The sequence below is a fragment of the Gigantopelta aegis genome, chromosome 8, assembly GCF_016097555.1.
Source record: "Gigantopelta aegis isolate Gae_Host chromosome 8, Gae_host_genome, whole genome shotgun sequence".
Classification (NCBI taxonomy): domain Eukaryota; kingdom Metazoa; phylum Mollusca; class Gastropoda; order Neomphalida; family Peltospiridae; genus Gigantopelta; species Gigantopelta aegis.
In genome coordinates this window covers 54,951,712-54,962,884 of record NC_054706.1, presented here as the reverse complement: position 1 = coordinate 54,962,884, position 11,173 = coordinate 54,951,712, and the positions used below count along the sequence as shown (strand labels likewise).

At 39.8% G+C, this 11,173-nt stretch overlaps 1 protein-coding gene and 1 long non-coding RNA gene across 2 annotated transcripts; both read right to left on the bottom strand.

The window, feature by feature from the left end:
• Positions 1 to 381: 381 nt before the first annotated feature.
• Positions 382 to 1,038, bottom strand: LOC121379729 (proline-rich extensin-like protein EPR1). Its single transcript, XM_041508378.1, has one exon. The coding sequence runs from the start codon at positions 1,036 to 1,038 to the stop codon at positions 382 to 384; it is 657 nt and encodes a 218-aa protein (XP_041364312.1).
• Positions 1,039 to 2,438: 1,400 nt separating this feature from the next.
• Positions 2,439 to 7,401, bottom strand: LOC121378346. The gene is made up of 3 exons (XR_005958711.1): positions 7,347 to 7,401; positions 5,511 to 5,591; positions 2,439 to 2,608 (listed from the first exon to the last, which is right to left on the bottom strand). It is a non-coding gene; the product is annotated as an uncharacterized LOC121378346 (long non-coding RNA).
• Between the last annotated feature and the right edge of the window lie 3,772 nt (positions 7,402 to 11,173).

The following is an 11,173-nucleotide window of genomic DNA, read 5'->3' as shown; positions in this document are numbered from 1 at the left end:
AAGGTGATTTTGAGCAATTGATCGGGCGCCAAAATAAAATGCGTTAGACTATTTATAAAAAAAAATAAACATAAGAATTTTGAACTGCTTCTAAAACGTTTAAAGTCTAACTAGCCAAAAAAAAGGAGGTTGGTACCTGTCCTAGGAAAGGTTGTTAGCGGGTATGTCGTCAAGGAGAGGCGATGAACAGGGACGAATCCAGATAGTGGAGGGCGTGCCGGTGTGTGGACTTGGCGATGATCTCGGTGATCGGACGGTAGTCTTCCCCGGCAACGGTCTTAATGACGCGGTGGATGGTCGGGTTGTCCATTTCATCGAGAAGCATCCCTTGGTGGAAAATTCCCCTCCGGCGAACGGTAAGACAAATGCCACGCCCATCTTTCATCTGATCCTGCGCACCGAGTACTCTCCTTTAGTTTGTGGCAGAGGTTCGTATGTATCCTGGTGTGGCTCACAAAGTAGCTGGCGAACATCCCCAATGTTGATCTTGACCAGCCTCGAGTAGCGAGTTGGTAGCTTGCCTGCCTGCAGTGACCAAGGCTGTCCAGAGGGCGGATCTTCTGTTGGAGGTGAAGTAGGTGTCGGCGGTTGTGTCGGCGGACTTGGCTTGGCTGGTTGGTCGCCTGGAGACACAATCGCCTTCCGTTTTCCAACGGCCACAAGACGGGCCTGGGACTCTACAGCGGCACTCTTCCTAGGTGGAGGTGGCAACGCTGGAATCCCGGGAGCTGAAGTCTTTGGAGTTGTGGGGGGCGATTCCATCAGGGCCTGGTTCAGGTCCGAGTCCGCCACTGGCGAGTCGACAGCTGGATCCGGCAGAGCTGGAACATCTGGCCTCGCTGGTGTTGACCGGTGCTGGGGGTGAACAACGGGAAAAATCGCCGCCGCTAGTTGAGCTACCGGTTTTGACCTCCCCCGGTCCGCCCCTGGCGCGTCCGTCTTCCTCCTCCTTCTCCTCCTGGGTGGTTTCTTCACTGGGTCGCCGTACACCAAGGTCACGGTTGCCCGTGGCCCGGTGTACGTGATGCGGTATTCCATGAGCACTCCGTAGCTAGCAATGAGCCCCCCCCCAGGTGGGGGGGGGGGGGGGGGGTAGCTCGAGAGAGCAGGCGCATACGTCCTGCTTCATCCTTGCAAAAATTAAGGCCAGAGATTAAGCCCAGGACAAGCGTGTGTGAAACCTTCGTGGTATATACGCACGTTAAACCTTATACCTGACCTGACCCGGTTAAATGGTTAGCCGGTTTGTGATATTTTGATAAATAGTACGTCGTTTGTGTTTTACTTTAACGCTAGTTTGATATTAAATAAATAATAACTAATTGTTTTAGGTTGTTAATGGTATAAGTTTGATACTTTAAATTAAATGTTGAGCAATAAGAAAGTGAGAGTAATAATATAAGATAAGCAATGTAAAAGAGAACTAACAATAATATTCTATTTGTTCAACAAAGGAAATTTTCCTACCTTATTCCTATGTTCATTCACTGCTCCTAGTTCAGTGTTCAGTATGCTGTGGTATGAGTACATGTATAAGTTTATACTTAATAAATACTAGCAGGGCTCGACCTTAGCAGTAGCCCGGGGTGTTTTGGCTACCAATTTCTCACTCGGGCTACCAGATGTCTAAACTTGGTAGTCCGCCAGGCTACTAGATGTTTTTTGCACCTCTAGTTACTCTGCAATCAACACCTAAAAAAAACCCATCCTGAAACAACGTTTAAATAAAAATACATTATTTTGCTTTTTTCTCTCCTTTTTTAAGAAGTTTATGAAAATTATGGGCTACTAATTTTACTGAGGGCTACCAGATTTCATAACCTGGAAGCCCGGTGGGCTATCACTGAAAAAAGTTAAGTTCAAGGCCTGACTAGTATGTTCATAGTAACATTAAGTATGTTTGCCGTTCTTACAGTGACATGATACTGATACCGAATGGTATATATGGTATACTGCCCAGGGGCCTAATTCACTAAACTCTCGCAAATTTGCGATCTCACAGGGCAATGTAAAAAGAATTGCAAAGAGGATACTTTGTAGGCTCCAGGCTCCGTATTCATAAACGTACTTAAGTCAATGTATGGTACCTAAATACATACCTAAAGTACATAAATAAGTATCATACATTGACTTAAGTACGTTTATGAATACGGAGCCTGCTCTAGATTTATGTTCCTCTTGACTTGCTGTGCTCAGTCTTTTAAGTTAACCTGTAAATTACAGTACTCAGTCTGCTAAGATATTGATTATGTACTAAATTTTATAAAGTTTTATTTAAAATTGGAATAATCATTCTTCCAAGTTAGCCAATCATAAATGTTAGATATTTAAGCTATACTACTGCTATTCTAAATTATTTATAAAACAAGACAGTACTAATAATAAATTAATTGCTCCTTGACATTTTAGAAGCTATATATTTCCTGTATTTAGTACAACACACCTCAAACTTAATAAGAAAGTCGGAAAATATCCCAAATAATTCGCTGGTTCCCATTTTTTTGGAGTCCTCTCCTAAGTACGCAGTAACAGGGTGAAACTCATCCATCGCGGTGGCCTGGAGACGGAGTATGCTCTGAACATCATCAGATGCCTCCGCTATAAAGTGCTGTTCATAGGTCAAGGTCATTTTGAAAATGTATTAAATAAATACAGGGATAATACATTATAACTACTTTAGTTTTAATATCTCAGTAGGCCGATAATAAGGTCACTGCACCTACTAATAACTAACCTACTGTCAGGGCCTGTGACGGAACATGCTCTTATTTCTTTTCGCCTGTGGCGATATTAATTGTTTTAGAGGGCCGTGTGCAGTTCCAATATGCACTTAAGCCCAGGTGGGCACTTTGTTACGTAATACCTCTGCGCGACAGTGGTCGAGCTGTACCCTCTAATACACACCCGGACCAGTGGCGCAGGCCATGTGGCCAGTAGTTACGTAATACCTCCGCGAGTGCGGTTTTTACGACCGTGATTTTGGCGACTTGGCGTCAGCAAGTCTGGCCATCTAAGGAAAATTGTCGTCTTGTCTCTGTGGAAATATCACTTGTAGGTATTCGGTGCCGCCTTGTACCCCCAGGCGATATTCGGATTTGTAATAAATAGATAGGATTTTGAATTATCAGGGAGAAGCATAGGAAGGCTTCCAGGGGGAACGTTGTCCGTCCGGACTGGTAAATATATTATTTCTGCTCTGTTGTATAACCTTGATGTGATTGATGTGACTTTAAATATTTTAATACTGTATTATACCAATATTATTTAGACGGTGCTGCCGGTAATCTGACGCAGTAAAATGTAGGCTCACTGTTCTAATATAGATAAAGCTTAACCAGTCATCCTAGAGGACCTAGGTAAACTGTAAGTTACTGTCTTTATTGTGATAGGTACCAGTATTAATTCTGTATTACAAGGTTACTGAATGAGTAGATAAAGGTTAATTAAAAATTAACCAGTTAGGAATAGAGTTGTAATTCCTTTATTAATTAAGTTCCCCTGGAAGCGTTTCTCAATTATCACACGCGTGGGTGTTGTGTCACGGTGAAGTGACTAGAATATTGTATAAACTAGACACCTAGTGATTAACTAATTAAGTGATCAGTTATGGGTTGTTACTATTTGTTGTTGTTAATTAACTACTGCGGCAGTACATTTGTCAGCGTAGATTAATACAGATTCCAAAGTGTATTGTGTTTTTGTTGTGTTTTCTAGTGAACTAAACGTGCTATATTATATATACTTTATATAAGATCTTATCTCTGTTCATACCTAGAGACGAGCCACGCGGGTATATACTGCCCGATACAGAGAGATCTAATAGATATACAGTTAGGAGAGATATTTGGATAATCGTGTTTCATTCAGTTACGGGTATTATAGGATCCCCGTGACAGGGCCCCATGAAGTGATCTTAGCTCTAAATATTGTTTTGACCGGCCTCGGTGGCGTCGTGGCAGGCCATCGGTCTACAGGTTGGTAGGTACTGGGTTCGGATCCCAGTCGAGGCATGGGATTTTTAATCCAGATACCGACTCCAAACCCTGAGTGAGTGCTCCGCAAGGCTCAATGGGTAGGTGTAAACCACTTGCACCGACCAGTGATCCATAACTGGTTCAACAAAGGCCATGGTTTGTGCTATCCTGCCTGTGGGAAGCGCAAATAAAAGATCCCTTGCTGCTAATCGGAAGAGTAGCCCATGTAGTGGCGACAGCGGGTTTCCTCTCAAAATCTGTGTGGTCCTTAACCATATGTCTGACGCCATATAACCGTAAATAAAATGTGTTGAGTGCATCGTTAAATAAAACATTTCTTCATTTCTTCTAAATATTGTTTTATTTAACGACGCACTCAACACATTTTATTTACGGTTATATGGCATAAAACATATGGTTAAGGATCATACAGATATTGAGAGAGGAAACCCGTTGTCGCCACTTCATGGGCTGCTCTTTTCGATTAGCAGCAAGGGATCTTTTATATGCACCATCCCACAGACAGGATAACACATACCACATCCTTTGATATACCAGTCGTGGTGCACTGGCTGGAGTGAGAAATAGCCCAATGGGCCCACCGATGGGGATCGATCCTAGACCAACCGTGCATCAAGCAAACGCGTTACCACTGGGCTACATCTCGCCCCACCCAACCTCAATGGATGCAGCCATCTTTATCAGTTAAAATCAATGTGCTCTAGCGGCGTCGTTAAATAAAACAAACTTTACTTTATCAGTTAATACAGAAGTGGCTATAAATCAAAATCCAAATGTTTTTCCATGTCCACATCCATTAGGTTCAGGCATGTCCACGCTGTATCCGATCTCTGGTATGACCAGTGGCCTGGCTACCTACAAGGTGGTTGTATTTGTGGGGGAAAACCTAGTGTAAGACCATCACACCCCATCTGAACATTCCCGTGCCAAGCATGGATTAAATAGAGTTAAAATAAGTTTGGAAAGTTGTTTCTAAAATTAAAATTTTTAGTGAGTGACAGAGCTAGCCCTGAATGTTAAATTACTCATATTTTATATTTAAAGGGACATACAGGTACCTTAGTTTCAACCTGTGAAAATTAACACTAAGTTTAGTTAATCTACAAACCTGTAACACATTTGGATAAAGTTACAATTGAGTGAAACATGAGTCTGTGGCTTTGAAAAACAGACTAAAACTTGACTCCATAACTATTACTTCTCAGACGCACGTCCGTTTTTAAAAATATGGTATTAAAAACACCAGGATGACGAATGTAAGAAAGATGATAATCTAAACAATAAAATCTAAGTAAAGTATGATTTAAGTTATCAAAAACGGTTATAATAGTCAAAAATATGTGTTAGTGTTTAAAAACTAGGGTATGTCCCTTTAATATGTAAATACACAGTGCAGTTAGTATTACCATACATTACAAAAATTTGATGTTGCTGAGTACATTATTTATTGTCCTGTGGAAGGCTTCGCTATGTTAATGTTTTACAGTACCATACTATGTTCTGCACAAAAGATACGCCCATAACATCGTGAAATTTGTCCTCAGTTCCAGCAACAATCTGACGACTGGAAAGCTTTTCCAGTGTGTTTGATATGTCCTGATGTATAGAAAAGAAATACATTAGAATAAAAAGATAGGAAGACAAGGAATTCAATGTTTGCTTAACAAAATCTCATCACATTTTAAACTATGACTATTTGGGGTCTAACAGATGGTTACTTCAACAGTTGGTCAAAACAGAAATGAGAGAACCCCACTACCACCACACAGGCTACTCATTATGAAACACAGGTCAGGTCAGGTCATAGGGTTTAACGAGCACATTCAGAGCATGCTGTTGTAGCGCATGCCTGTCATGGGCGCAGGTGTCGAGCTATGCCGCCTTCGTCCAGCACAGGAAAGTAACTGAAAGACAGCAAGGGATCTTTTATGTGCACTTTCCCAGAGACAAAAAAGTAACACCACAGCCTTTGATGGACCAGTCATGGGGTTCCAGTTGGGATGTGAAAAAAGCTGAATCCATCAAAGGGGGTCGATCGTGTGACCCATCATACTTCAGACAAGTGCTTTATGACTGAGCAGCAGACCTACACCCCGCCCCTTGGAACAAATTAATAAAGTGTTACTATACAAACAATTTGTTTCTGTACATTCTGATAACACGCAGGTGTAGTAGTTCTGTACAACAGTATAAATTGGTGATCCATGTGACCTTTCAGATGTACAATTCCCTAGCCATTTGTCGTGGGATGTAGTTCAATGACAAGAGTGCTTGCTTGAGGTGTCATTCATTCATTTCTACTTATTTCTGTGCTTATATCCAATTAAGGTTTAAGCACGCTGTCCTGGGCACACACATCTGTTATCTTGGCTGTCTGTCCAGGACAACGGGTTAGTGGTTAGTTGTTAATAGTTAGTGAGAGACAAGTCGGCGTAGTGGCATTACACCTACCCATTGAGTCGTTAAAACTCGCTCTGGGTGGGAGCCGGAATTGGGCTTCAAAGCCTGTTCCACCAGCCTTATTTATGTTCGATGGCTTTTAACCACAATATCACCGAGGCCGGTTGAGGTGTGATGGATCATGGGACTGACAATTTTAGCAATTAACCACAGCAATCGGTAATGCAGTGGTGTTTCCAATTCTCTGCACCTGTTATTATTGCCATGAAACATTCAGTTTTCTATGTCATTTCCTTAATTACATGTAAGTATTTGTTTGTACTACTCAGAACTAAAACTCATCTCTTACACATTAACTGCAAAACTGCCATGGAAAATGTTGTGAAGACATGGCATTTTTGATGATGGCCAGGAAAAGGGTAGGGGAGGGAGAAGAAGGGCTCACACACACAAAGCAGCAAGGGAGCACAGACAACTCAATCCGAGGATCAGAAAAGCATGCAAGTGAATTTGGTGTCGGCAATGTAATCAGCATCAGCTGCTGTTTGGAAGAGTAGCCTGTGTGGTAACAGCATGTTTCTTCTCTCACCCTCTAGTAGAAGTGATTTTGTGATACATCGTGTGCATTTACTAACTAACATTTGACAGGTCTGTAGTACAGACTCTACTAGTGTCATAAGCATCTTTAATTACTAACACATTAGATAAACCTGCTACAGCTGCCAACACATTAGATAATACTGCTGTCAATTGGTCAATAGGCATTTAATTTTCATTCTTTAAACTAAATACATTCGTTAAAAAAAACCCCAAAACACCCAAACAAACATCAAAATTATAACAAAATAAGTGAGTTGGAATATTTTTTTTGAGTCAGTCGAGTTTTAACAGAATGATTCTTTAAGGTCAGCATCAAGACACCGATTAATAAATTAGAATTACAAAAATTACCTGTAAAACCTTTCTCAAGTCCTGCAATTCCTGATTTAAGAGCACACTTGATACTGAAAGAAAAACACAAAATAGTTTATATTAAACACAAGTATATTGTACACAACTCAGGACATATCACTGGGATTGGTACACATTATAGCTTTGAATGAAATAATGTTCAAAATACTTAACGTTCAAAATTAATAAAAGTATGTTTTGATAAATATTAACATTTTTATAAATATTTAACTTTCTGTCCTGCATTCATAAGATGTGGGGGCGGGATGTAGCCCCGTGGTAAAGCACTTGTTCGATGTGCGGTCAGTCTAGGGTCGATCCCCGTTTGTGACCCATTAGGCTGTTTTTCGTTCCAGCTAGTGCTCCACAACTGGTGTAACAAAGGCTGTGGTATGTGCTATCCTGTCTGTGGTATGGTGCATATCCACAACTAATAGTTTTTAACTGTTGCAATTTTAACCGTATTGATTGTGTAAAATACAGTTGACAAGGTTGCCTAGTTATGGTATTGTAACGGAAACTTTCGCCTACGTCAGCGCTACGTTATCGTATCTAAAGGTTTCCCTGCCCCATATCTACTAGTATGTAGTGTAAAACTACAAAACTATATAAGCCTTAACTGTTGTAGACATTGTTCCCCAGTGAATTTGTTAATGACAAAACATCATGGAAAACCAAACCACATAAGGAAAGTGCATGTCTCTGTCTAGACCCGAAAGGTCAAGGTTTTCAAGATACTGTTTTGATATGTTAGCAACCATACAAGCATACAAGGTATTAAAACATTCAACATTATATTTCCATGGAAATACCTGTGGGAAAAACATATAAAGATTAATGCAAAAAAAAAAGACCAGGCAGGGCTATTCTCCGAAGCTTTCCCAGTTAAGATATTAAATGGTGCTGGATAACTGTTCAGAATAACTTTATTCTATACTACCAGCCAAGTCACACTAAATGGTCAGTGTTTAGACATTTCCATGACTAAAGATTTGCCTAAAAGTCTAAATTGTTTGGATAGAACACTGAATCTGAAGAGTATAAATGATGAAGAAATAAGGCCGTGTTGTACAGAATACTTGAAAATGAACGCAAAGTGATCATAAAACAAAAGAAAAACTGAGTGAGAGTAAAGGGATGGTTGTAGAAAATTGAAGAAAACTAACAAAACAAGACACAAAATTGTCAATCAGGTACAGGGTGCAGCACATATCCTTGTCACCTAGCAGTAAATATGTTTACAAATACATATGCAAGGAAATGGAAAACCCCCAACAAAAACATGAACTAAACATTTGTGAAAGAACAAAAGGTGTGGGATTGGATGACATCTTGTTGGGCCCACTGACGGGGATCGTTCCCAGACCGACCCCACAAAAAGTGAACGCTTTACCACTGGGATACGTTCCGCCTCCCCTCCCTCCAAGAACACTATGAAGAATAAATGGAGAATACTACTTGAGCGTCCGTTAGATACCATGACAAAGATAACTTTCTAAACCACAGGTTTTAAATTAAACGTTTAAAAGAAATTTCCTTTTCAACTTATTTTCGTGTTTATATCCAATTACGGTTCAAGCACGATGTCCTGGGCACACACGTCAGCTATCTGGGCTGTATGTCCAGGACAGTGGGTTCGTGGTTAGTGAGAAAGAAGAGGGTGTTGTGGACTTACTGTTGCACCTACCCATTGAGCCCTTAAGAACTCGCTTTGGGTTGGAGCCGGTGTAAAAGGAACAGTAGTACTATCGGACCTCCATAGCTTAGGAACTATAGTCCTACCCGGACTTTCATTCCTGGTTTATTTTTAAGTTGTTTTTATCGTAGGACTTGTATTCCTACCAGACTTAAATTCCTTCTACAGCAGCGACAGAAATACTAGTCCGGCAAATTAGATGTCCGTTTATTATACTCTGCAATTTGCACGAGCTGCCTGAAAGACACGAGAAAAAAAAGCGAGGTTTTGGCAGCCTTCCATCGAAGTGTACGAGTCTCTTAAGATTATTGTGGGTTCAAATCTCCATGTCAAAAAATATTTTTAAGTTTGAGTATCAACTTTTTTTTTTCTTCTTGTAATGGTCTTACATTTTTGTTACAATATTGAAGTAGGGCGAATATCTTGCTTTTTTCAAAAGTATATAAAGCAACTACAGATATAAAGTAGGCTATATGTCCATGTGTTCAACACGAAGAAATATACCCCCCCCCCCCCACCCCCAATATGTAGCCCAAAATTGTTTTAAAAATATATATGTGAAAACTGGTAACTCCAAAAACACTAACATTTGGTGAACAACAAAAGACAATTTCTATATGCACCAACATAATTTTAAATAATATGTTTTGTAAGTTTATATTTTGACGGTAAGTCACAATCTGATTAATTGTGTGATTTCTTAATCTTCCATTCCTCGGAATCATAGTCTGTGGGACCTGTATTCCTAGGAATTTAAGTCTGTGGGACGTGCATTTCGAGGAATGTAAGTCCGTGCGACTTTTATTCCTGGTACTCCTAGTCCACAGGACTTTCAATCCTAGTACTCCTAGTCCTCTGGAATTTATTTCCGATAGTTTGCTTATTACATATATATGATTCCTGAAAATCCCTGAAATAAAACTTTAAAAACTGTACTTAGTTCTAGTAGTTAGTACTTATAACTAGTACTATAATGACCAGTTACTACAATATAAAATAACAGGAATAATAAGCATGACAATTTCACTTTTATTGATGAACAATTAAAAATAGCATCAAAACATTTGAAATTAATTATCACTGACTGCCTTATGGCAGTTTCGACCATAAAAAGCATAAGATACGAGTTGGGGAAAGGGTCTCTGTATTAGTATACCTGGCCGTTAGGAACATCATAAGCGTTCTAGACTGGATGGAGGTGTGAGTCGGAAGGGGGTCACTCCCCCAGTTGGGGGGGGGGGGGGGGGCAATGGACATGTTCGGGTAAAATGAGCTGGCCTAAAATCTTCACCATGCATTTCCATAATTTTACTCACAATACTAGTTGTAATCCATGTAAAAATGCAGACTGATTTGTTTGGAATCCTATTTAGCATCTTGGTAGTATTGCGAATATAAATATACGTTGTGTTCCAGATTCGGACATTTTCGTTTCATTCGGGTAATAATGATCAGCATGCGTCCCCCACCCCTTCTCCCAAAAAGGGAGTCTGAATGCCTATTGCGACCAAAACGTTCAGGTGTAAAAGTGTCATGAGTAGTTAGTCTGTTTAAAAGGATCTTTGTAAATTGTGTGTGCATATTATTGACAGTATAATAATTGTTCAGGGATTACTGTTTTGTTTTAGTCAGTGTAGTAGCCCATTGAGCTGCTAAAACCTACTCTAAGTCATTGTTATTTCTATTAATTGATAAACATTAATGAAAACCATTTAACATATTTATTTATCGATGGTATGGTTTGTTGGGACTAAGATATCATAGAGGCTAGAGTCTGATATGTCATATGTTAGACCAAAATAATTTTTAAAATGAACAAATTTGACAAAGCAGGCACATGTTCAGTAAGCTATGCAGGGACAGGTCAAGGAATTTGCTTTGAAGAGGGGTGTTTAGAACACGCCACCCCACCCCACACCCTATGTACACGCGCCTACAACATTATTGACAGAAAGGCACAAACTTAAAATTATATAATAACAAGATAATGTATATAACGCAAATATCACATTTTTATAGTTAAATTATTATTAATATTATTAATATTATTATTATCAAATACCAATATATAATGTCTAACAGATAATTGTATTGGTGTATCATATGGGCAAGTTACACTTATTTGCGAGTA

Bases quoted from the DNA above. Each gene is read 5' to 3' on its own strand.
- LOC121379729 (XM_041508378.1), bottom strand. From the start codon at position 1,038: ATGGAATACCGCATCACGTACACCGGGCCACGGGCAACCGTGACCTTG.